Source organism: Tupaia chinensis, unplaced genomic scaffold (genome assembly GCF_000334495.1).
Source record: "Tupaia chinensis unplaced genomic scaffold, TupChi_1.0 Scaffold000453_1, whole genome shotgun sequence".
Lineage (NCBI taxonomy): Eukaryota > Metazoa > Chordata > Mammalia > Scandentia > Tupaiidae > Tupaia > Tupaia belangeri.
In genome coordinates, this window is record NW_006159960.1 from 3,373,960 (window position 1) to 3,401,161 (window position 27,202).

A 27,202-nucleotide genomic window follows, 5' to 3' on the forward strand; every position below is an offset into this window, starting at 1 on the left:
AGCTTAAAGAATGGGAGCAGGAAGAGCCAGGAAGGGGTGCGAGGCCTGTGCGGTGAGGAGGAATGGGGAAGGGCCCTAACAGCTGGCTTCATCTTCTTGGGGACTTGCTTGTGCAATTACACTTAGTTGTCAAAAAGAGTTGAATTCAGGGTCCTTCCCCACCACGATCTCATTCCTGAAAAACCTGCTGTCCTTTGGAAGTAAGAGTTTCAAAGAGGGTGGTCAACATGCCCAATGTAATAAGGAAGTTTGAAGTAGTAGGCTGAACGTGGTTAGAAGATGAGACGAGGCGATGTAATGCTGCGTGTGAGCACAGTGGGGAATGGAAGCCAGGCCACCAGCAAATCAAGCGGGCAGGGTACATCGCTGCTGTTCTAAGACAGTATTTATTTTTGCTTAGACTCCTGTAAAGGCTGATTCGCTGGTCGTACGACTTTTATGAATGATTTTTTGAGTCTCGTAAAAAGCTGTCCATTTTTCTAGTAGTTATTATTGCCATGTTTAGAGCATTTTAAACATTGTCCCAAGGCTTTGGAGTGTGGCCTCCCAAAGCACCTTCGCTGTCGCACCCTGGCCCCTTACAGCAGCCTCCCTGGTCCTCCTGGAATCAGACATACCACTTAACAGTCAGCAGATACAAAGACAGCCAGCGTCTGGGAGCTCATACCTCTGTGGGGACCCCCACCCCTTTCCCAGTGGTGGAGACGGTACTAAGAAACAAACTAAACAGGGCCTCCTGTTAGTTTTCCATTATAAACCTCCCAGACCCTCTCTGCACAAATGCTGAGGCTATAAAGCTTGTTTAAGTGTCAATATCTGTCTAACAAACTATCCACAAATTCCCCAACTAAGTGGATGCTAACAGTTTTTTACTTTCTTAATAAGTTCGCCAGAGGGCATGTGCTCTAGCCAGAAAGACAGGGAGGGAGGAGAGAGCACTTTCAACAGGTATGGTGATCGCTCTGTCCCAATCCCTTCGCCTCCATTTCTTCACTCTGTCGGGAGGTGGGGCCTGCATGCACACGTACCTGGCATGTTTTTCGAGATGCGCTAGAGCAAGGATTTGAATTGCACCTGGCCCTGTGGAATCTGTCTCCCTTAACCACCAGACTACAGGGCTGGCACAATGCTAACTGTTTTAAAAGAAACTAAAAGTGAAAATGACTCCAAGTCAAACAACCATCCTTCCTTCCAGTATTTAACATTTTTCACTGAATTGGCAAAGTGACATTAACATAAAGCTATAACAGTAAAGCAACATTAACATAATTTGTCATTATTTTGATAAGCAGCTCATATTAAATATAAAAAGTTAAGTCAACAGAGCTAAAGGAAAAACAACTGAGAATAGAAAGACATTTCTATTTTATCTTCAAAAGTAGTTCCAATCATTTTTTCTAGTTTCTATCATTTATTTCCTTCCTAATACTCATTCACTTACTGCTTCAAGTGAAGAATCACCATCCTGAGCCATTCCTTGCTGCAGAAGCTTCTAGTTTTGACAGTAACTCTGAAGACTATTTAAAAACAAAAGCAAAAGCACTTTTATCATTTTATTTAGCAATTCATTTCCTCATATCATTTAAAATTTATGAGAATTAGGAAGGGAAATAAATACAATATTGCTGTATAAAGTTTTAAAAAGGATATTTTAGATTTTCACATTTCATGTACATTTCCATCTGCTCAAATCATACTGTAATAATTTATAGAAATTTTGCTGACAAAAATTAACACCTAAAGCATTACTCCAAGTGGCATAACAAATCATTTCTGAGAACTATTCTTATCATGTTTTTTAATAATGTCCATAAGATTAGCGCCTGTAACCAGATCACTCTGTGTCTGTTTATCTTTCTGTTGCTCCTTTCTCTTCTGGTCATGAAGGTAAGGAGAGTTTAGTAACTGTGGGGGAAGAATGGATCCTGTGGGTTTTACTCTTTTTGCAACATCCCAGAAGAGTCTTTTTGAATTATTATTGATGAAAGTAATCGCTGTTCCATTTTGACCTAATCTCCCCACTCTTCCAACCTAAAACGAAATGCAGAAGACGTTTTCAGAATGTTTGATGTAAGCTAATTTATCATTACTTTTCAGGCAGGGTCTTGCCATGTCACAATCCTCCTGCCTCAGCCTTCTAAGTAGCTGGAATGACAGGTGCACCTGGCTTCTCGGGACAGGATGGGAATCAAACCTCGGGCTCCCATGTGACCTCAGCATGCCACACAATAGCATTCAGTGTACACTGCCATGGCTGGGCCTAATGAATTTTCATATAAAGTTATTTCTCATTTTGAGAGGTAACTCAGAATTTGTAATTTGTAACGAAGAATCCACCATAATGCACAAAATTTAATTGTTTTCAAATACGTTATGAAAATATACTAAGAAACTTTTCATAAGGGGGGAAAATACAATCATGGTCAACTTACACTCAAATGAAATGTAAAACTTAAAGTATTTATTCAGACTATTTAAATAAATAATAGACGGTTCATGCTAATTTTAATACCCTAAAAGAAGAAATTTCTAGAAAAGTTGAAAGTGGTAGCTGCTAGATAATCTGAATGGGGAGAAGTAAGGCAAGTGAGCACTGTTTTCTTATTTTAAATAATTAATTTTATTTATTATCATTATTATTATTAAAATTCTGCTATAGGGCACGTGTGCTCACCAGAGAGAGACAGAGACAGAGAGGGAAAAAGTGAGAAAGCAAGCTGCCAGGTCCAGAACTCAAATCACAGTCGACCATGTGGGAGACCAGCATCTTCACTACCATGCCACCTGCTGGCCTCTGAATACTATTATTTAAGTATCGGCTTTTATTGTTATCTAACTATATGAGGGGGCTTCAAAAAGTTCGTGGAAACATGGACTTTAAAAATACCTCTTCATTATGGTATAAAGCATTTGAAATCCATGTGCAGTTTTCTCATAGTGTGCATTCTCCATGAACTCTTTGATGATCCCTTTACGTGACTGAAGGGTTCCAATAAAAATTAAAATTAATATTAAAAATAAGTGCAACCACAGAACGGGAAAAAAACATTTGCAATCATGTGTCTGGTAAGAGTCTTCTGAATATACGGAAAAGTTTATAGTTCAGTAATAAAGACAACCCAATTTTAAAGAGGGCAAAGGATTTAAACAGCTATTTCTGCAAAGAAGATATTCATAGCCAGTAAGTACAAGACATGTTTATTAGACACTAGAGAAATGTAAATCAAAACATAAGAAGGTATCACTGCGAATTATAGCCAAAAAAAGATGATGATGATGATGATAAAGAAAGCAAGGCACAGAACAGCTGGCATAGTATGGTCCCCCTTACATAAAAAAGTGACAGCATGCACCCCTGTATTATGTGTACGTGTGTGTGTGTGTGTGTGTGTGTGTGCGTGTGTATACATTTATATTTTCTGCACTACCAGCTGTGGTAACCATTCAAAGATAGAAAAGAGTAGGAAAACAAAGACGTCATTGTATACCTTTGCACTATTGGTTATCATGTGCGTATGTACTCAATTACTAAAGGAAACAAAAACACCCAGATACAGAACTAGAAAATCAGAAGGATCCTGGGACCAGCAATTGGTGTAATGGCTATGTTGCTGGACTCCCATGTAGTCAACTGAGGTTCAAGTCCCGAACCCGGTGGCTTAAACTCACGCTGGGTGTGGGTGCATGCATGCGTGTCCAAAATGCTGAGAGGAGAATGGAGGAGAAGGGATTGCAGCATGGCCATCCCCCGGGAGGTGATTTCTCGCTTTCTGTCTGTCTCTTTCTGTCTTTCTGGTGTTCTGGTGAGCTCACAGCCCCTATGGCAAAAAAAAGAAAGAAAGAAAAAAAAGAACAAAGAGGGATCTGAAGACATCCTAAATGGAGGTAAGAAGGTCTACATAGTTCAACGAGGCCTGAGGCTAGCAAGGTACACTGTAAGTAATTAAGAGCCATGAAGTTGACCCTGAAATGGCAAAAAAAAAAAAAAAAAAAAAGCAAGGAGGGGGGTTAAAAAAATTATAATCTGCACACTCTGTTAAAAAGCAAAGTTTCTGGGGCCAGCAGGTTAAGGTGCTGGACTCTCACATGGCTGACCACAGTCTGAGTTCCGGACCTGGCGGCTTGCTTTCCCTTTACTTTCCCTTTCTCTCTCTGGTCAAATCAACAACAATAATAATAACAATAATGACAACAAATAAAATAATTCTTTAAAAAAAGCAAAGTTTCTTAAATATTTTAGAAATATTTCCATCTAAAATTAGTAAACCTTTGAGGGCTGGCCCCATGTTCTAGTGGTTAAGGGAGTCAGACCCCTCATAACCAACTACATGATTCAAATCCCAGCCCCAGTGGCTTGAAAAGCATGCCAGATGTGTGTGCATGCATGCCCTCAATCCCAACAGAATGAGAAATGGAGGAGAGGGGACTGCGGTGTCACCATGTCCCATCATGGGATGCTTTCTCCCTCTCTGCGTCTCTCTCTAGTAAGTGCACATGCCCTGTGGAAAATGAAAAAAATAAATAAATAAAAGAAGAAAACATTTATATGTAGAGAAAGAAGTACTGCTCTATTACTAAGTCTAAGTAGAAACAAAGCAACAATGCATTAAAGGCACTATCCGCATTTCAGTGGGTGATTCAAGTAAATGTGGCACTCGGAGGTGATTCTAAGAACCTCAAAGAAAGGCTTTACTTGAAGAGTTGGTAAGTGACGCCCAGGGAGGAAGACAGGTAGCAGTCAGTGAGATAACGAGGCGCTAAAAGAAGGCTCTATGTCTGCTAGAAAGAGAAGCCATTGTTACCTCTGGCAGCAAAAGAAAGGAACAAAGCTTTAAAAGGTGAAAGACTAGAGCAAATAAGGATATGAAGAGATGAAGACGAGATTCCTAAAAAAAAAAAACCCAGATGCTTTAAAGGGTCTCTTTTATTTTGGCCAGATACATCAACTTAAAATGATCTTTTTAAATAAAGCTTCTTTTCCTGATGGTAAAAGCTATTAATATGCTCACTGAAGCAAATAAGATAAAGTGAAAATAAACCAAAACTTTACTAATTTTTTTTTTTAACTAACATTTTAGGTTACTTACTCTCAGCCATTGTCTAAATGCATTTTTTTAAAGTTAAAATATAGGGTCCAGCAGTAGCATGGTGGTTAAGGCAGCTGGACTCCCACATGACCAACTGCCGTTTGAGTTCTGGATCCAGCAGTTTGAAAATCACGCCAGGAGTGTGTGTGTGTGTGTGTGTGTGTGTGTGTGTATATGTGTGCGCATGTCCGAAATACCAGAAGGAATTATGGCGTGGCTATCTAGTTTGAAAATCACGCCAGGAGTGTGTGTGTGCACGCGTGCGCATGTCCAAAATACCAGAAGGAATTGTGGCGTGGCTATCTCCCCCCACCCCGGGGGTGATTTCTCACTTTCCCTCTCATTGTCTCTCTTTTTCTCTCTGAGATACATGAGTGCATGCATGCACCCTATGGCAAAAACCTTTTAAAAAAAAAAAGCAAGAAAGAAAAATATATGAAGTTCTACATTCTGCTTTTTCTTTAATAAAAGAATTATTTTATTTAATTTGACCAGACAGGGACAGCATGAGAGAGAGGGAGAGAGGGGGAAAGTAAGAAAGCAAGAAAGCTGCCAGATCTGGGACTTGAACCACAGTCGGCCATGTGGGAATATAACACCCCTAACTATCATGCCACCTGCCAGTCCCTACGTTCTGCTTTTTTTTTTTTTTTTTTTAACATCACCTTGACAATGCCCTTCCCATTAACTCTCTTGAACAAAACTGTGGTTACATATAAGACCTCTTACCTGATGCACGTACTCATCCATGCTTGAAGGCATATCAAAATTGACAACCAGCTTGACACTGATCAAGTCCAGGCCTCGTCCCAGGACTCCTGTGCTCACTACAACTTCGTAGTCTCCTTCAAGTAATCCCTTTCCAAAAAAGCAGTTAAATTTACTGTTCAGAATATATTTCCTGTGGTTTTATGTAACTCTGACATTTTATTTGATCAATGCTTGTTTCAATGTCTTTCTTGCAATATCTTTTCAAGAAGTAAAGGTCTTATTACACGTGAGAAATTGGCTTAAATAAAAGGTCTTAGTATACCTGAGAAAGTAGCTTAAAGTCTCAACTCCCAGGGAAGTTATTCTATTAATTTAGTCAGGGAACCTTTTCCAAAGGTGAATTACTTCTGCATCCCAGTACAAACTGACCTGATTTCAAAACTGGTGAATTCTGAATTAGTAATCTATTTAGTACATAATCCCAGAGGACAGGCCTAGAGTTTCCCCAGCTGAAGCCTGAGCAAAAGGAACCGCCGACTTCAGGATCACAGCTTGCCTGAAGTCCCTGCTGTCATTAAAAACCAGCGCGCAATAATGTGACTCTTAAAAAGGAGGCAAAGCAGGCTTACAGGAAAGAGACGATACAGAAAGTCGAGTGCCAAACCTTCAGTATGTTTTTCCTTTCTGTTTGTGACTTCTCCGAGTGTATAGATGTGCTTTTCAGGCCCGTGATTTTCTCAACTGCCTCACTCAACAGATCTGCTCCCAGCTTGCAATCCACGAATACTAACACCGGGGGCTTAAAGAGTTTCTTATCCTGAAAAATTAAAAACATACATTTAAAAGTATTCATATAATGTCATTTATAGTGCAGAGTTTTTCTGAAAGCATTAGTATAAGCTAGTTACCAATAGGTTTAAAAAATCTTAAGGAAGAAAAAAGGAATAGTCTGTTAAAATGAGTGTTTTATTTATTTATTTATTTTTTGAGAGTGAGAGATGTTTGCTATAGGGCACGTGTGCTTGACAGAGAGAGAGAGAGAGAAAGTGCGGGGAGATGGTCACGCCACAATTCCTTCTCCTCTTTCCTCTTGAGATTTTGGGCACGTACACACACAGGCCAGGCATGCTACAAGCTGCTGGGTTCAGGACTTGAACCACAGTGGGTCATGGGAGTCCAGTGAAGTAATCATTATGCATCTGCTGGTCCCAAAATGAGTGTTTTCTTAAAATATGCACAAACAGAGCTAGTCTACTAGCTGCTTCACATTTCTCTCACTTCATTAATATTTCAAAAATAATTCAAAACATTTAATATAGTGCTAACTACTGCTCATGAGCCAATACAAACCAAATTTGACTTAATATTGGATTTTGCATATCACCCACTTAACAATTCCTGATTAAACTAGTAATAATTAGAAAAACATTCTTAACGACAAAATGGTCCACACTATCTTACCCCCCAACACCATGTGTATATTGTAAAACTACTAAAATTTCTTGAAAGAAAAAAATATTCATTAGTGGGGCCAGCAAGTGGTGTGGTTGTTAAGGTGGCTGGATTCTAATGTAGCCAACCATGGTCTGAGTCCTAGACCTGGTAGCTTGAAAATCACACTTGGTACACGTACGTGCGTGCCCAAAATCCTGAGAGGAGAAAGAACTTTGGCATGGCCATGCCCACTGAGGACTGATTTATCACTTTCCTTCTCTCTGCTCTTTTTTCCCCCTACGGTAAGTGTATGTACCCAATGGCAATAAATAAATAAATTCATTAGGAATAATACTGATATTTAATCATATCTCCGTTAAGGGGAAAAAAACTAATCCTGCATTTAGACGGCATGTTTTCACAAATAAAAATGTATTTGATCCTCACAGAGGTAGGTGAAGCAATTTATTACTAAATACCTATATCAAATTCCCCAAAAGCTGCATCTAAAAATCATTCTCTTCCGAGCTGTGGAAAATGAAAACAATCTACAAAACATTCACTACTTACATTTAAGATTTCAAATAATTTTTTCTTCTTGGCTGGGTCTTCCACCCACAAAATAATCTGACGCACATTGGAGCAAGGTAGGTTCTTTCCTCCGGTGGTAATTCTCACAGGGTCGTGCAGAAGCCGGTTTGCAAGTTGTTCTATGCTAGTTGGAATTGTGGCTGAAACCAAAATGGTCTGACAATCATTAGGAACGTTTTCCAAAATGTCAAGCACTTGCTGTTGAAAGCCCATCTTTAACATGGTATCAGCCTAAAACAAAATGTTTTAAAGTTAGTCCTGCTTGACATTAAAACCCAGAATCATCCAAGAAAAGACTGAATATCATTACAGCATAAAAGATCAGAAACTCCTCCTCAGAAAAATACACCACAATGTCAAAAGCCAAAGGATCAACTGGAAAATACATACATTTGTATAAAATTACAAGCTGTGTAACTGAAGGTTTATAATGATAGGCAAAGATTGCTATTTTAACATTATCGATAGTAGTGTCAACCTAAAATAAACAGATAAAACTTACCCCCAAGACAGTTTATTCAGGAATAGCAAAAAATAGAAATTTGTGATATGCCTGCCAGGGTGGGCCACAGGTGTATCGAAGAGGTTGGGGTAGGGGAAGATTTGAAAAGAAAAAAGAAGTCCACTAACTGCTTTGAAATGAAGACCACCGGTTACAAGGAGCTGCTGTTAGCTTATTTGTGGTGACAGCCATTGTCGGGCAAACATCCTCGTGCAAATGGCGGATGTGGACGGCTGTGGTTCTTAGGAACTCCTTGGAAAGTTTCTGCCACAGGCACACATGAGGGTCTTTCCATCATGGCCTCTGGCTTCACTTTGTTAGGGTTTGACACAGATGACTCCATTTTGGTACTAGTAACCAGCATGGTTTCAACCATACGTGTCCTAAACGTCCATTAATCGAGCAAAGGGTAGTAGGTCATATAACACAACCCATGCTATCGTGAAACATGACCAGAAAGCCCCCTATTAAATAATGGCTGACTGCCAGGAGGGAAAGAAGCAAAGCACGGAAGACTGTGTATAATATCCTATTTCTGTTAGGAAACATTGTATGTGTATACTTCTCAAGAAACCTAACTGCTAGCACTGGAGAGAAGGCAAGAAGGCTATTCAGGGACAATTTCACTTCTTATTTTTATTTTTTCAAAGCTTGATTTTTTTTACCATAAACAAATGCCGTACTATTTTTTTTTTTGAGAGATTTTCACTGTAGGGCGCGTGCGCTCGCCAGACAGACAGAGAGAGACAGAGAGACAGAAAGCGAGAAATCACCCCCCAGGGGGGATGGTCACGCCTCAATCCCTTCTCCTCCATTCTCCTCTCGGGATCTTGGGCACACACGCACACGTGCCCGGCGTGAGTTTTAAGCCACCGGGTCCGGGACACGAACCGCGGTCAACTACGTGGGAATCCAGCGACATAGCCATTACGCTAACTGCTGGTTCCCAATGCCGTACTATTTTGATTAAAAAAATTAATGGGAGGCTGGCCCTGTAGTGCAGCAGCTAGGCACTGTTAGAGGAAGCTGGATCCCACGTGGCTGACCAGCGTTCAAGTATAGTGGTCCCATCAGATTGGAAAACATGTTGGGTGCATACACATGTGCCCAGGATCCTGACAGGGTGGAGAAGTGGAGGAAAAAAGGATTAAGGCATGACCAGGCCCTGGTGGGGATGCTTTCGCTTTCTCATATATGTGTGTACCCTTAGGCATAAAAACAAACTAATGTTGGGGGCTGCTAAGTCTGAATGCTGGTGTCTGCCCCAAATTCCTATGTTGAATCTTTTTATTATTTTTTAATAAATAAATCCTTTTATTGAGAGGAAAGACAAATGCACTTACAATATTCGATTCTGGGATCATATAATCTGACTGTGAGACTTTTTAAAGCAGCAGTATTTCAGGAATTACAATTTATAAGGGGAAACAACCATTTCAAGTATGTTTTTGTTACAGAAAATACACCTAACCAAGAGGCAGAAACACTGGAGGCTAAGGTGTACTAGACCTTTTCCTCCATCTCTGTAGAAAGAGTCAAAGTACATTTCTGCCTCAAAGACGGAAGGCTGCTTTGAAAAGGAAGAAACAGTAAGACACAGAGCTTTTCATCAGAAGGCTAGGATGTTTGCAAGTAGAGCCTCACTGGGCTTCTAACGAGACATATACCACGCAGTCCCAAGCGCATGTGTGGATTTAACTGCAGACACGTTTCAATCTGAAAACCACTCCAGCCTTTCAGTCTTACCAGGGACTAGGAGGTGATCAAATCCTTTCAAGTCCAGTAATGGTTTCTGAAATAAGACTGCTGAAAAAAGGAACTCTAGTACACTGCAAAGAACATTCCATAGAAATTCACGTCTATGAAGGAGTAAACACAGAGGTTCCTTCTGTGAACAGTGTTCTCTACAAAGGTAGCGTTCTCCAGGCCCTGTCATAATAGGGTTAGTTCTGCAGGGCACCTTATGTAAGTCAGTTCTCAAAGTTTAAGTATACCTGACAATCTCCAAATGAGGATATTACTTTTTTGGAGAACATTAAACACAACACTAGATCTCCATTTGTCAATATTATCATAGTTTTCACAGATTGTATCATATTTTAAATGCAAGTACCTGGGACTGACAGATGGCATGGTAGTTAAGAGCACTGGACTCCCGTATGGCTGACCACAGTTCAAGTCCTAGACGTGGCAGTTTGCACCCTCTCTCCCTCCATCTCTGGTCACGTTAAAATAAATAAATAGGGACCAGCAGATGGTGTAATGGCTATGTCACTGGGGTCCTATATAGGCGACTATGGTTTGAGTCCTGGACCCGGTGGCTTAAACTCACGCAGGGTGTGTGTGCGTGCATGCCCAAGATCCCAAGAGGACAATGGAGGAGAAGGAATTCTGGTGTGGCCATCCTCCCTGGGAGGTGATTTCTCACTTTCTGTCTCTCTGGTGAGCACACGCACCCTATAGCAAAAACCTCTCCAAAAAAAAAAAGTCAAATAAAATAATTCTAAAAAACTTTTTTAAAATAAATAAATACAGGGAACCAGCAGTTAGCATAATGGCTATGTTGCTGGACTCCCACGTAGTCGACCGCGGTTCGTGTCCCGGACCCGGTGGCTTCAAACTCACGCCGGGCGCGTGTGCGTGCGTGCCCAAGATCCCGAGAGGAGAATGGAAGAGAAGGGATTGCGGCGTGACCATCCCCCCTGGGGGGTGATTTCTCGCTTTCTGTCTCTATGTCTCTCTCTGTCTGTCTGGCGAGCGCACGCGCAGTGAAAATCTCTCAAAAAAAAAAATAAATAAATAAATACAAAAGCCAAACAAGACAGAAATTCACAAGACCAAACCACTATACTTTATACTAAGTCTTTCCTTCTTTAGGTGAGTAAGGTGGGATGTTCTTTGTGTATCAAGATTTAACTGAAGATAACAAGCTATAATATATTTTGTAGACATGTTTGTAAATAAATACTATACATTTCAATTATGATTTTATACTTGTGTTGAATCTTAATGATACTATTAAAATGTGAGGCCTTACTAAGGTGATTAAGTCAAGAGCCTCACCCATATGTGGGAGATTTGTGCCCTTATAAAAGAGATTGAAAGAATCTGTTCCCCAACCCCCGTTCTGCCATGCACAGATGCAACAAGGGGACACCATGTTCAAATCAGAGAGCAAACCTTCACTAGACACCGAATCTGCTGACACCTTGATCAAACAAATATTCATTCATTCTAAGCACTGAACAAGTGCCCAAGGTGTCCAGCAGCTCAGCGGTCCCAAACCCCTCTGAAGGTTGAGATTCATTTGGGATGAGTTCTTATAGATCCTCGAGCTCCAACTAGACCTGCTGCATCAGAATACCCAAGTGAGAGTTCTGTCCTGTATCACAGTCGTGGCGCACACCAGGAGACTTATCGCGGGGAAACTGGGTACACACCATGCTTGACTGTTGGGATCTGGCAGGGAACGCACATACAGAATGGTCTGCAAACAGCTCAGCAGAGCAGAGAGGAAAGGAGACAGAGTTCGTCTCTAAGGGAGAGTAAGGGAAGGTTAGTCATGGGTGCCTAAAGAGCTGGTGGGACCAGCAGGTGGCATAACGGTTATGTAGCTGAACTCCAACATAGTCAACTGTGGTTTGAGTCCCAGATCTGGTGGCTTATATTCACACTGGACGTGTGTGCATGCATGCCTAAATTCCTGAGAGGATAATGGAGAAGGGATTGCAGTGTGGCCCTCCCCCTGGGGGATGATTTCTTGCTCTCTCTCTCTCTGTCTCACAGGCGAGCGTACACACCCTATAGCAAAAATCTCTCACCAAAAAAAAAAGTTGGTAATGGGGACAGATTCTAGAGACAGGGCGGGTATGATGGGAGACACAGAAGGGTGACAGCAGTTTCCTAATTCCAAAGGCATTATCTTAGTTTTCATGCCTGACCACTCCTGTGTCCCCACCCTCCTCTTCTCATCTTCAAGGACACTATTCATTCTCAGTTCCTCTCTGGTCGCCTGGCTACCGCTGTTCACTGATTCAGTTGAACTCCACAAGTCAGGCCTCAGTCCCAGTCCTTGTCGCTCCTCCTCCGCCCATTTCTCTCCAACCCTCTCCCTCAGAGAAACCATTATTTTCAGTAGATTCCAATGCATATTTCTCTCTTTTTAAATATTTATCTAATGGTATGCATTTATTATGATGATGACTTTTAAATTTGACCAAAAAGAGACAGAGAGGGGAAGGTCGAGAAAGCAAGCCGCTAGGTCTGATACTTGAACTGGGGTAGATCATGTGGGAGTCCAGTGCCCTAACCACTATGCCACCTGCCTGCCCCACCAATGCGTATTTCTTACATATACAGAATATTCTACTTTAGTCCATTATTCATATGGACTCAACATGTCTAAAGCCAAACTCAGTTCATCTCAAGTATTTACCCACTTGCTTCTTCTAAAATCGAAGGCACAACTCTAAGTTACAGAGTCACCTCTACGGCCCCCCACTTCCTCTCGCATAGCCATCGGAAGGTTCCAAAATGATTCTTGACAGCAGCTCTGGGCTCTAAGCCTGCCTCCGCCCTGTCTCTGACCCCTTCGCCCCTTGTCTGGATTGCTGGACGCCCTGTCATGTGGACTCCCCTCTTCGTGGACTTCTCTTGTACCAGGCAGCAAGAACTGCCTTCCTAAATCAGCACTTTCCACATGTCACACCCCAACTCACTAATTTAGAAAGCCTCAGCGTCTCCCACATCAAATCCAGACTTCTCTGCCTCCCTTTAAGGCTCTCTGTAATTTAACCCCACCCTAGCGACCCAGCGTTCCTTCCCACCATTTCTCAGGAAGAATTCTTCCAGCTGGTGTCTTTTCTGTGCCTCCACACATGCACTCTGACTTTCCACCTCTGCCTGCTGTGTTAGTCTCTCCACTCGGAACGTGGGATACATCCTCTCTTTGCTAAGTCTTTTCCCACCTTTTGGGGCCAGGTCAAATCCCATCACCTTTCGGGAGCCATTCTATAGTGTGACCAGGTTGCCTCTCATTTCTGCTTGTGACCTTCTCTGTCTGGATAATTAGCACATCAGACACAATCCTGCTGTTTAACTAACAGCTCTCGTCAACAGCTGGAAAATTCAGACTTTCACCTATTTTTTTAAAATAATTATTTTATTTGACTTTGTTTTAATTTGGCCAGAGAAGGGCAGAGAGAGAGAGAGAGAAAGCAGCTGCCAGGTCTGGGACTTGAACTGCAGTTGGCTATGTAGGAGTCCAGCGCCCTCATCCACCACACCACTTGCCAGTCCTGACTTTCACCTATTTTTGTAAATAGTGTTATTGGAACCCAGTCACACCAACGTGTCTTCATACCGCCTAGTGTCATACCGAGTAGCTATGTGGTCCTCAAAGCCTAAAATATTTGCTACCTGATCCTTTGTAGAAAGTTTACATTCCTGGGACCAGCAGATGGCATAATGATTATGTCGCTGGACTCCCACATAGCTGACTGTGGTTCGAACCAGATCCGGCAGCTTAAAACTTATGCCAGGCCTGTGTGCATGTGTGCCCAAGACCCTGAGAGGAAAATGGAGAAGGGATTGTGGCATGGCCATCCCCGCTAGGGGATGATTTCTCGCTTTCTGTCTGTCTCTGTGTCTTTCCAGCGAGCACATGCACCCTAATGCAAATCTCTCTCTCTCTCTCAAAAAAAAAAAAAAAAAAAAAGCACATGTTCCTTTGCGGTATGTTTCAGTGCTGTGGTACCTCAGTATGTATGATGCCCCTGCCTTCGTGAATGGATAGTGTCTTTTTTCTCTCTAAGATTTCTGCACCCTGCAGGCCTGAATGGTATTCAGAACTTTCCTGCGATACCACCAAACTCACCTGGCGCCGGTCAGACCTCAGCTAAACAGCACTTCAGCCTCAGTGCAGGCCCGTCATGCTGTTTACCAGCTCATCTCCCCTCTAGACCTCACAGAGACCCTGCTCCTTAAATGCTTAAGAGCTGGGTACTCGAGATGAGGGGACTTCAACAAGTCTGTGGGAAGTATGAGTTTATTTTGGTGCCCCAAATTCCGAAATCCATGTTTTTCCAGAATATGCATTTTACACAAACTGTTGCAGCCTCTCACACATTTCCTGAACGAATACTTCTCTGTACCATGAACAGCGAATGCAGAGCTGAAGGGCCCAGTGAAACCTTGTCAATTAAAGAAAATGAAGACACCGTCAAGAGAAGTGAGGATGAATGGCACCTAACTTCAAACTCCATGCAAGAACCACCTCTCAGGGTCATCAGACGGGACTTTAAGCACATGGGCTTATTAATAGCAACAGGAAGCCCAGACATACCAGCAGTAAGTCTGATGATAATCAGATGCAGCAAATCAATCCCACCAGAAGGCCATGTGGGAAACGCTGAGCCAGCAGGCTTTTTAAAGGGCAGAATAATGGTGTTCTACATTTCCACAGGGCGCTGCAATCTGGGACACGCTTTCACAACCCTTACCTCATCCTCGCCACAGCTCTGGGGGATTAACGACGTACCCAAGATCTCGCAGGAGGTGAAGTAAAAAGTCACACTGGGCCTCGCAGGCCTCAGCTTCTCCCGTCATCTGGATCCCCTGCTCCTTACTGGGGGCCCCGGAGGGCGGGCCAGGATGCTCTGGCTGGTAGCACCCAGCACCTCACACTTCTGATTGCTGCTGGGTAACAGCAGCCTCTGCTCTGTCACTGCCAGTGGGACATGTGTGAGTAGCACATGTCAGTGTGGGGGCAGATGTTGCTGTGTTCTCATGCCTGTCCCCATGGTGGGATGTCATCAAGTAAGAATGCACTTACTTCATCTTATTAAGCAAACCGCAAGCATAAAGATGCCTATTTCCAGGCTACATACGTTACATAGAAAAATCACAACCACAGATGTCTGTGTTCACACAGAAAGAAAGAAAAAAAAAGGTCAGGGCCAGCCCGGAAACCCAGTGGTTAAGGGAGCTGGATCCCATTTTGCGGTTCGAATCCTGGCTCTAACAGCTTGAAAAACACATTGGGGGCCAGCCCATGGCATGGTGGTTAAAGAGGCTGGATCCCACAGGGCTGACTATGAGGTTCAAGTCCCAGACCTGGCAACAGAAATCACATGGCGTGTGTGCGTGTGTGTGCCCAAAACCCGGATAGGAGAAGTGGAAGAGACTATGTGACTATCCTCCATGTGTGGTACTCTCTCTCACTTCCTCTCTCTTTCTCTCTCATAAGTGCACATACGCTCTGCAAAATTTTTTAAAAAAATAAAATAAAAACACAGTGGGCACATGTGCTTGTGTGTCCCAAATCCCATCAGGATGGAGAGAGGAGAAGGGATAATAGTGTGACCATATCTGATCAGGGGGTGCTTCTTTCCTTCTCTCTCTCTCACTCTGGCAAGTGCATGTACCTGCTGACAACTGAAAAATAAATAAATAGAAAGGCCGCCCAACTATGATTAGCTTCTTCCACATTCCTATTCATTTTTTATAGATAAATGACAGCAAGCATCAAATGTTTAAAAAACAGTTATTGAGAACATAGTACCGGCTGACTTCCTATTTTCTGTTCATTAGAAAAGACAGCTCTGGTTTAACTTAGTATACATGAAACCTTAGTTTAGCTGCAATACTACACCAAGGACCAGCTTAAGAATTTTTTTTGAGAGAGAGATTTTTGCTATAGGGTACGTGCGCTTGCCAGAGACACAGAGAGAGACAGAGAGACAGAAAGAGAGAAATCACCCCCTGGGGGGATGGTGCCGCAATTCCTTCTCCTCCATTCTCCTGTAGGAATCTTGGGCATGCGTATACATGTGCCCAGCGTGAGTTTAAGCCACAAGCTCCAGGACTCAACTACACTGGAGTCCAGCGGCATAACCATTACGCCATCTACTGGCCTCGATACTGCAATTTTTTAAAGATCTGAGTTTCCCTCCTTGAGAAAGAAGATGCCCTGATTATACAATGAAATGATATCATCGTAGTATACTTTAATAAATTATGAAAAATTATATCATAGTGTTTTTAAAAACACCACTACTTACTTCATCTACTACTACAATTTTTATGCCGTGGAGCTCTACAGAGCCCTGCTTGATTATGTCCAGAAGTCGCCCAGGGGTCGCTACGATCACCTAAATAAAAGAAAAAAAAGCAAATAAAAAATTTGAAAATGTTCATTCGTTTATCCATCCTATATGTACTAACTGGCTGATATGTACCAGATATGTACCAGACCCTATTAGGTAGTCACAGTGCAGTAATAAGTGAGACACACTCTCTGCTCTTATGAAACTAAAAAAGGAAGAAACAGATCAAAGAAATAAATGCTCATGAGATAAGTACAGTATGCAATAGACGAAGCAATCTGTCCTGCCCTACCTAACACAATGAAAGCATTAGTGGGAGAGAAGAAGGTGAGTGTGATCTAGGCAGAGGGAAAAGTAGCTCTGGGATTCTCAGGCTGGGAGGCCCAGGGGTGCTCAGGATGGGAGAATTCACAGGGGTCGGATGGAGAAGCAGGCAGGGACCAGGAAAGGCTCTGCAGGCAGTCTGACTGCTACTGGGGTCTGTGAACAAGTGCAAATGGGCCTGTTATTTCGCTTTTATGTTAAAGGGTTGGACACAATGATTCCTAAGGCTGCTTAAAGCTCTTAACAGTTTTATATTAGTTGAAGTAGTGGCTAAACGTAGGGGATCTTTAGTCAAGCTTGGTAGGCATACTGGCTCTAGTACTTAATAATGGTGTGCATCTCTGTTCTCCCATCCATAAAGTAGAAATGATAATAATTATTGGGAGAATTAAATGAGACTGCCTGGCAAGAAGCACAGTGGGGTTACAAATGAACTAATAAATTCAATTGCATTCCACTTTTCAAATACATATCAACAGGCTGGGAAAAGCCCTGGGAATGATAAAATCTCATGGTCACAAGGATCTGTCTATCGGCATCCTTGGGGCAGCAGGGTTCTGCCTAGGTACTTCAGAACCATCACAGACACTTAAAGCCACTTTAATTATTTGAACTGAGTTCACTCCTTCAATCCCTTTTTAGTCCTCTACGGGTCTGGAAGTTACAAACTCTTTTCTCATTCTTTTTAATTTTTTAAAAGAATTACTTATTTAATTTAATAATTATTATTTTAAGTTGACCAGAGAGAGAGACAAGGAAAATGAGAAAGCAAACCACTGGGTTCAGGACTTGAGCCACAGTCAACCATGTGGGAGCTAGAGCCTTAATCATCATGCCACCTACCAGCTTCTTTCAACGTCTTCCTTTGAACTTTTATTATTATATATTTTTAAAGCTTTTTGCTATAGGGTACATGCACTCACCAGAAAGACAGAGACAGAGAGACAGAAAGCGAGAAATCACTCCCCAGGGGAAATGGCCATGCTGCAATCCCTTCTCCTCCAATCTCCTCTTGGGATCTTGGGCACGCACGCACATGCGCCTGGCATGAGTTTGGGCCACCGGGTCCAGGACTTGAACTGCGGTCAACTACATGGGAGTCTAGTGACCCAGCCATTACACCATCTGCTGGTCCCATTCCTTTGAATTTTAATAGACATATATAACTTAAAGTTCAATGTTAAGGCCAGCCAGTGACATGGTGGTTAAGATAGCTGGATCCCATATGGTCAACCACACAGTTCAAGTCCTGGATCCAGCAGCTTGAAAAAAAACACACTGAGCAGGTGTGTGTGTTAGTGCGTCCCTAAAATCCTGAGAAAATGGTGAAGGGACTGTGGTGTGGGAATCCTCCCAGGGGATGCTTTCTCACTTTCCCACTCTCTCTTTGCTGAGAACATATGCTATCACAAACTCTAAAAAAAAAAAGTTCCAAAGTTAATTAACATTTTCATCTTTTCTTGAACAATCAAAGACAAATGCTTCAAGCCAAGCATATCTTTCTTGTACTTATCCACTACTGTTGGCCAGTATATTTTCCTTCAACTTTTAAAAACAACCTCAGAGGATTGTTCATCACTATCACAGTTTTATTGAGCCAACAATCATCCAGATGTACCACTTAATTATTACATTGGGTCACTGGAAAAGTCATAATGTATTTTTCTGTTTTCTATGCAAAAGTGCATCATGACTTCTCTAATGACCCAATATTTTCTTTTTTTTATATTATTTTCTTCCTTCCTTCCTTCCTTCCTTTCCTTCTATTTTAATTTGACCAGAGAGAGAGAGAGCAAGCCACCAGGTCTGGGACTCAAACCACGGTCAGCCATTTCGGAGAGTCCAGCGCCCTTAACCACCATGCCACTCGCTGGCCCCAACCCAGTATTTTTTTGGCTCTCCAGTCTTTCTTCCATCCCACACGTTCCTTTCTAGAATCATCTTTACCTGGAGGGTATCTTAGTTTTGAAGTTCCTTTAGGGAGTGTATTGGTCATAGTCCTTCTGCTTATCTGAAAAGCTCCGCATTTTGCCCTTGCTCTTGACAGGTAGCTCTGCCGAGCAGACAGCTGTCCCCGTTCTTTCTTCCCAGGGGCTGGCTGTGAGGGCATGAGGTGGCCCTGTGGAGTGGGAGAGGCTGTGGGCTGAAGAGGGGTCTGCACCCAACAGTGCCCACAGAGGGCACTGGAGCCGAGTGGTGAGGAAAGCTTGTGGAGAGGAAGGCATCGCTGTGTGGGAGGGGACAGCAGCGATCGGGGAGGCAGGTTCCATAAAGGGGGACGGGTCAAATACATGCATGCATAGAGGGAAGGGAGTGGCAGGGTTCTCCCTGTCAGTGACATAGACACAGGACACCTGACATGAACCCTGCTGTGTTGAGTCGAACTGGAAGTATCAGCGTGAACTCATGGTCCTACGGTCTCCAACAGAGATACGGAAACACACACTTAGACATGGGCCCTGAGTCTGTCCACTGGGCAGTCCCAGAAGCGCGATGGCTCGACAGCAGCGAGCACAGGTCTTGGTTTCTAAATACTATCCTCTACTAGAAAGAACCAGCACTCTTGGGTAGTGCGTGATTCCGGAGCCGGAGGGGAAGACAGGTAAGCGTGTGCATCTTCTCTGGATAAAATGGAAAGAAGTACTCAAAGAATGAGGAGGATTTGATGAAAGGATACAGAAACCCTTGAAGGTCCTTCTACTGGTCAAATCGGGGAGAACTAGAGGATCAGGAGAAAATAGTAACACATGATTACCCTTTGGGTAGAACAGGAAACCATGAGTTCGTACTGATGGAAACAAATGAACAAACTGAAAGTCTGGTGAAGCTCAAGAAATATACACAGTCCCAAAGCATTCCTCCTCAGACATTTACTGAATACAAAAAGGAACTATGATTGTTACTTCACAGAGAACATCGCCAGAAAAAGGACAAATTGAAATTCTGTGCACCTAAGAGGATGCAATGAAAAGAAGAACTAAGTGTATTACTGTCAAAGATATGTAACTTGAATGTAACCATGTAAGGGATGTTCTTCAAAGTGAATTGTAAACCCTAAAAAAAGGACAGAGGAGGAACTGTTCCAGATGGAAGCTGATAGAGACATAACAACTAAATCCCATATATTATTCTGAACTGGATTCCTGTGCTATTAAAAAAAGACGAGACATACAAGTATAAATCAGATCTAGGGAGTGGATGATATCAGTGCTGATTCCCAATACTCCAATGTATCCATGTTGATTTCCTGATTCTATAATTACACGTGGTTATGTCGGATAATGCTCCTGTTTGTAGGAACCCCACTCTCAGGTACATGGGGTTGGTGGGACATCACATTAGCAGTTACTTTCAAAAGGCTCTGGGGAAAAAAACAATTATTTATACCGAATTTGCCACCTTTCTCTAAGTTTGAGATTGCTCAAAGAAAGGTGTGTGAAAACATTGGGCCCAATCATATGTGTTACCTACTAAATGCTACAAGTTAGAGACTACCGTTAATGCATTAACTTATTTTTTAAAATTATAGGAATGCAAGATAAATTGTTTAAAAGCTATTAGAATTTGCAGTTACTTAACCACCCACATGACTCATAGTGCCATCTGCACAACAAAAAATAAATTTAATACTGAGACTGATAGGAAATCACAGTTAAACACCATTAACCCTGGGGCCAGCAGGTAGCATGGTGGTTAAGGCTCTGGACACCCACATGGCCAACTGCGGTTCAGGTCCCAGATCCAGAAGCTTGCTTTCTCGCTTTGCTTCTCTCTATATATCTCTCTCTTTGGTGAGTACACATGACCTGTAACAAATTAAAAATTCATAATAATTTGTTATCATCACACCCAGAATGATTTTCAAGCTGTTGGTCTGAGACCTGAACTGTGGTCAACCATGTGGGAGTCCAGTGCCTTAACCACTACACTGTCCCAATCCAATTACAAATTTTATGCCCATCAAAAACATTTCTACTGTTGGGAACCAGCAGTTAGCGTAATGGCTATGTCGCTGGACTCCCACGTAGTCGACCGCGGTTCGTGTCCCGGACCTGGTGGCTTAAAACTCACGCCGGGCACGTGTGCGTGTGTGCCCAAGATCCCGAGAGGAGAATGGAGGAGAAGGGATTGCGGCATGACCATCCCCCCTGGGGGGTGATTTCTTGCTTTCTGTCTCTATGTCTCTCTCTGTCTGTCTGGCGAGCACACGCGCCCTACAGTGAAAATCTCTCCCCAAAAAAAAAAAACAAAACAAAACAAAAAACATTTCTACTGTTTATTTTATAACTATGTATTTTTAAATGTATAATTTTCTATTAATAAAATACTACCTTTATCTGTTTTATACTATGGAGATCCAAACTGAAAAATCACAGATCCACTATCCCATTAATTATTGATCTATAATTAAAAAAAAATTTTAGATGTTTTAAATCCATCAAATAAATTTCATTTCATCTTCACATCATTTCTTTAAGAAAGGCTGATATTGATCCAAAACAGTTGACTACTACCGCTAACTGCCCTGCCACCTCAGGGCCTCCCCTAGGACTCCAGCACCTCCCAGGATCTCAAACGGTTAATGCCTAGCAGAGCAGGGGACCTCTAAGATCCAGCTTCTGCTCCAAGGCTGTAGTCCACTACGAAGGGTTGGCTTCTGCATCAAACCTCAGTAAACATGTTTACTTTAAAGACAGGTATCTTCAACTGCCCATTCAAACTAAAAAAAAAAAAAGAAACAAAAAAACAGGTTCATGGATGTGAAGTAATGCACCTATGGCCATAGGGCTACTGAGTTCCAAAGCTAGAGCCGCCCCATAGCATAACGGTTAAGCACTGTGCAGAGGAAGCCAGATCCCGCAGGACCAACCAGAGCTCCCATCCTGGCTCAGGCAGCTGACTTGCTGGGCATATGTGTGTGCCAGGATCCTCCCAGGATAGAGAACTGGGGCAAAAGAACTGAGGCCCTGTTGTGGGGTGCTCTCTCTCCTTCTCAGGTGCATGCATGCATCCTCTGGTATAGTAAAAGAAAAACTACTGGGAGAAAATAAAGTTCCAAAGCTAGAACCAGACCACAATCATTTACATACTTTTATATATCAAAAAATATAGACTACACACAATAGCACACCTCAGGAAGGGGCAGAGCTAGTAAACCCAAGTTTCGATTTTGCTGACTATCATTTCTTGGTTTGGGATCCTTAGAGAAATCTCCTATTTCTGAGGTTCAACTTGTCAACCATAAAAGATGGTGCTGCAGTTTACATGTCAACCAAAAATTCATGTTGGGACTTGGCTGCATGGCAAAGGTGGTAAACAAAAACTTAATCCCATCACGGTGTCACAGAATGGGGACTTCGGGATAAGGTCATGAGGTCGAGGCCTCTATGACTGAGTTCTGTTGTGTTTACAAGCGGAGAGACCAGAAAAGGCAGAAACTTACGGACAGATTCTCTGCTCAAAGCCTGCCCTCCATCACATTAGAGCCTCACCAGAAGGTGGTCCCCGGACTCTGGACCTTCAAACCACAGATAGAATAAGCCTCTATTTCTTTTTTCTTTTTTTTGAGAAGTTTTTGCTATAAGGTGCGTGCGCTCGCCAGACAGACAGAGACAGACAGAGAGACAGAAAGCGAGAAATCACCCCCCAGGGGGGATGGCCACGCTGCAATCCCTTCTCCTCCATTCTCCTCTCGGGATCTTGGGCAGGCACGCACACACGCCCAGCGTGAGTTTAAGCCACTGGGTCCGGGACTTGAACCATGGTCGACTACATGGGAGTCCAGCGACATAGCCATTACGCTAACTGCTGGCCCCAAGCCTCTATTTCTTTATAAGTCATCCAGACCCAGGTATTTCGGTTAGCAATGCAATACCAGACTAAGCCAAATGAGGTAGCCAACCCACCTCTACTAGCAAACGTGCTGGTCAAATGAAATGATATCCAAATCCAGTAGCAATTGGTGTACAACAGGTACACAATAAATTGTTTCTTTCCTTTCCTATGTAAAACAAACTCAAAAACAAACAAACAAAAAAAAGGCTTACCTGGCAACAATTTTAACAGCTACTAAAATCACACCTAAAAGTTCTTCAAGGGAAAAAAAAATCCACTAATTCCTACAGTCTTACAAAACTTTCCAAAGGCAGTGTATCAAATCAGGGCTCACCCTTCTTTTTTATTAACTTGCCAATGGGTGTATGCACTCACTGGGAGTGGACACACAGAGAGAAAAAACACCTTCTCCCCACAGCTCCCATCCCCCCAATAGGGCATGATCACATCACAATTCCTTCTTTTTCATTTCTCTGTCCTGTTGGGATTTGGGGCATACATGCACATGTGCCTGGCTGACTTTCAATTTGCTGGGACTGGAATTTGAATCATGGTCGACCGTGTAGGGTCTGGTTCCTTTAGCCAATGGGCTGCAGGGCTAGTCCAAACCTGCGCTCACCTTAACGTGTTGTCGCAAACGGTGAAGCTGTGGGGGCAAGGGCAGGCCCCCTACGAGAAGCACAGTCTTCATGCGTGGCAGGCCACTCATCAGCTCTTTCGCTTGCCTCTCTATCTGAATGGCCAACTCTCTTGTGGGTGTGAGAACGAGTGCGGACGGAGTTTGGCTCTGCAAGACACGAGAAACAAGTCTAAAAACAGCAGTAATGATGTCTGCTGATGCAAGCTAAGTCACGGTGATTCATGGAACATCTCCCTCTTGAAGTGTTGCCATCAGCCTAAGTACATAGGAGGTCTCCCGCCTTCTGCTCCCTGCAGATTTTTAATCCAAAAAAATCACAAATTGAACCCGTGTCTTACATAATACAGATGCACACTGACAGATCAACACTGGGGCAAGAGAGACGCATCCACATAACCAAGGTGGGAAAACGAAACGTGTGCTCCTAGCTAATTAGACCCTGTAACCTCTAACCATCTCCTCTGGACTCACAGAAAACCTGACAGTTAAAATGCAGCATCCTTCCTTCAACTGCCCCTCTCAGCCTTCTTGTAGGGCCATTTCTTTGGTTCAAGAACTTACTTTCAGATATGAGGGGTCTTCAAAAACACCTAATACGCATTTCATAGAAAACGCATACTGTGTAAAAACTATGCATACATTTCAAAAATTATTTGCACCAAATAATTTGAATTTGTACTTTTTTTCTTTTTGGAACAGTTTTTGCCATAGCACATGTGTGTTCACCAGAGAGGAGAGTGACAGAGAGAGATGGTGAGAGGGAGTGAGAAATCAGCCCCCTCGGGGGAGGGCCACACTACAATCCCTTCTCATCCATTTTCCTCCTGGGATTCTGAGTATGCATGCACATGCACCGGGTGTGATTTTTCAAGCCACCAGGTCTAGGACTCGAACCACAGTCGGCCATGTGGGAGTCCAGTGCTTGTCCCTGAACTTGTACTTTCATTGCATTTTTACACACATTTTCTTGACGTTCTTCATCTGTAAATAAATAAACATATCCACATCCTGTTTCCTGCCCTGTAGCTCTGTTCTGGTCCTCTGGCCTATCTGATCTCTACTTTGCTCATCTGGCGCTTTCTTAAGTATTATTCTCCTCACATTATTTTCTACCACTTTTTAGTTTCCCAAATTCTCCTTTATCATTCCTCTCTATTCTCATCTGAGTACACTTCCCTCCTCACCATACCCACAAGCTCACCAGTACTCGGCAAATAGTAGCTACCCAAAGTGCTTTTAAACTAATTATGTGTGACAGGGCTTTCCATACTAATAATTAACAAGGTAGTATTATTTTAAGATGAATCATGGATCCCATTTAAGGGTACATTTTGAAACTCTTCAATACAATTCCAACTTGGGCATAAGTCAGTCAATTTCTCCAAAACACACCATTTACAGAGGCTAAAGGGACACGACCACAGCTCCCCTGCTCAGAGATTTTCCCCCAAGTCAATAGCTTATTCTTTGAAAGAAAAATCTACTGAAGAATTTGCAAGAAAAGCAATTTTTAAAAAGAAAAGTATGTATTTATCTATTTATTTATTGTATATTCAGGCGACTGGGTCTGAGACTTGAACCATGGTCAGCCATATGGGAGTCCAGCACTTCAACCACCACGCCATCTGCCGACTCCAAAAAGCAATTTTTTTTTTTTTGGAGAGGTTTTTGGTATAGGGTGCATGTGCTCGCTAAAAAGACAGAGAGAGAGAGACAGAAAGTGAAAAAATAACACCCCTGTGGGGATGGCCATTCCGTAATTTCTTCTCCTCCATTCTCCTCTCAGGATCTTGGACACACAAGGGTCTGGGACTCGAACCGTGGTCAACTACATGGTAGTACAATGGTGCAGCCATTATGCCAACTGTTGGTCCCAAAAAGCAATTTTTTAAACCTTTGATGGAGAAATCTTTGGGTCACTATAACAGAAGAAAAACTCCCTAACCGCCCGTTTTTCATACAAATTATCATCAGAAGCAAAATCACTAGGCACACTACTGATCTAAGTTCCAGATAGGTCTGAGCTTGCCATTTCCATAGAGCGAAGTATGAAACCCAGCAAACACCCCGTTTGTTTCTGACTATAACACATGTGAACCCCGTAACTTACTTCAAATAAAGCTCGGATGATAACGGGAAGAAGGAAAGCGGCGGTCTTTCCTGAGCCAGTATCAGCACTGGCCAGGATGTCTCTTCCCAGAAGCCCCACGGGAATCATTTGCATTTGGACAGGGGTTGGCACCTCGTAGCCTGACTTCTTCAAGTTGAGATTTAAGGCCTCGGGGAAACCACAATGTTCAAAGTCAATAATGGGCCTGGCGACTTGCTGCCCTTGAACTGAAATTCCCAGCTGCTGTTTAAGATTTTCTATCTGGTCCTCTCGAAGGTTCAAAATAAAGGGGTGCTCTTTGTAGACATACAAAGCATTAAGTGGAAAGACTGGCTCAGGGCCAGCCTCCTGTGGACTGCTGAGTTTTAATTTCTCTTCCTTTTCCTTAACTTGGAGAAGATGTTTTGCTTTACACTCCAAGCTGCACACATCTTCGTCCGTCTTGTCACAGATATACTCTCCATAACGCCCACAGACAACACAGACGGGTTCCCCAGGTTCCGCCCAGCGCTGGGTTTTGGAAAATGACTTCACAGGCTCCTCAGCAGGGTGGCTGTCCTGGGAACCCTGCTCAGATCCTACCAAAGAAACCTCAGCCATTTGGCCAGCTGGCCTGGGCGAGGGGCAAGGTTCACTGCTGTGCCTGTGGGGTGTTGTAGCTTCTTCTGTCGCTAAAGCATCAACTGGAACATCGCTACCTTTGTCCAGCGGAAGGTCGTCTGCTTCTGGTTTGATTTTCTTAGCTGCACAGCTTTTGCCATCATCGCTAGCAGTCCTCTTGATTTTTAAAGATCTTGGAACAAACATCTTTCAATATTCTGTTCAGGAAATTACATGAGATTTAGTTTGACCCTCAATGAAGTGCACATATAAAAGAACCCTCTGATTATACTGGAATCAGACTAGTGTCCCTGGACTTGGCCTAAAAGAAACAGTAAAGGCAATCATGACACTATTTATTACCAAGCTTTTCTTCCATTTAACAATTTCCTCTGGTAAAGAGCCCTTTCATCACACACGCCGGGGCAAGACACTGCACACTGCTCAACAAGGCCTTGGGCAGATCTGGGATTTCTGATCACCTGCACTGTGCAGGACCAGGTATTACAGAAATCCTGGAATAAACCCTTCCATTACAGTTTCATAAGAGAAAGTGGATGTTTTGTGATTAGAATCGTTCAAACCAAAACTACAAACCATAGAGAAAATTGTCTTTATGTAAATCATGCTTATTTAGTGCTTATCTGCCAAACAGTGCCCAGTACTTTACCCAACCTTCAGGAGCATGTAAAGTAGGTTAGTACTCCCCTCCTCTGTAGACGTGCACAGATACACATTTTATACTGTTATGTATTTCACACAAAGTATTGCGTGGCATATTATGTAATAAAGCACAGTAAAACAAACGTGCATGTGAGTGTGTACATACACAACGCATTCGACACATGAAGAAATTCAGCCGCCTAGAGATTAAGCTCACACCACTCTCCAGTGGAGAAGCCGGGCACTGGCTCCAGAGAGCGAGCAGTAGCTATACCTGTCTACACCTGAAACACGCTTTCAGAAAGTAGTACTGATTGGGAAAGAATACTTCTAACCTAATTTGGAGAGTATCAACTACATTCATGGTTTTCTCGAAAAAATTCTTAGGATAAATTGCCAGACTCCATTTTGCAGAGGGGAGGGGGAAGAGGAAAATTGCAACTGAGGGTGTAGAACGACTATCCGCGGCTCCGAAAACCTAAAGGGCTGGGCGGGGAGGGGCAGCCGCGTGTGCGCAAGGAAGGTCTGGAAACTGCCACTGCAAATGGCGAAACAGAACAGGCTCCGGAGGGCGGCGGCTGCGGCTGGCCTCCTCTTCCC

The 27,202-nt window shown here is 42.9% G+C and overlaps 1 protein-coding gene across 6 annotated transcripts in view; it reads right to left on the bottom strand.

Annotated features, from left to right (window-relative positions):
- Positions 1-367: 367 nt before the first annotated feature.
- Positions 368-27,202, bottom strand: part of DDX59 (DEAD-box helicase 59) — a 27,180-nt gene continuing 345 nt past the window's right edge. For 2 of the 6 annotated variants that reach the window (XM_006155450.3, XM_014590491.2), the window contains exons 2-8: positions 25,340-26,157; positions 23,209-23,376; positions 16,386-16,475; positions 7,803-8,054; positions 6,463-6,615; positions 5,817-5,945; positions 368-2,031 (exon numbers count right to left, since the gene is read on the bottom strand). In XM_006155450.3, the coding sequence (XP_006155512.1) occupies positions 1,768-2,031; positions 5,817-5,945; positions 6,463-6,615; positions 7,803-8,054; positions 16,386-16,475; positions 23,209-23,376; positions 25,340-26,146 (1,863 nt within the window). In that variant the 5' untranslated portion in view covers positions 26,147-26,157 and the 3' untranslated portion in view covers positions 368-1,767. Of the gene's footprint in view, positions 2,032-3,783; positions 3,819-5,816; positions 5,946-6,462; positions 6,616-7,802; positions 8,055-16,385; positions 16,476-23,208; positions 23,377-25,339; positions 26,158-26,609; positions 26,893-26,937; positions 27,149-27,202 lie in introns of those variants that run through there. The other 4 variants (XM_006155452.3, XM_006155453.3, XM_006155451.3 and 1 more) reach the window with 4 other exon arrangements.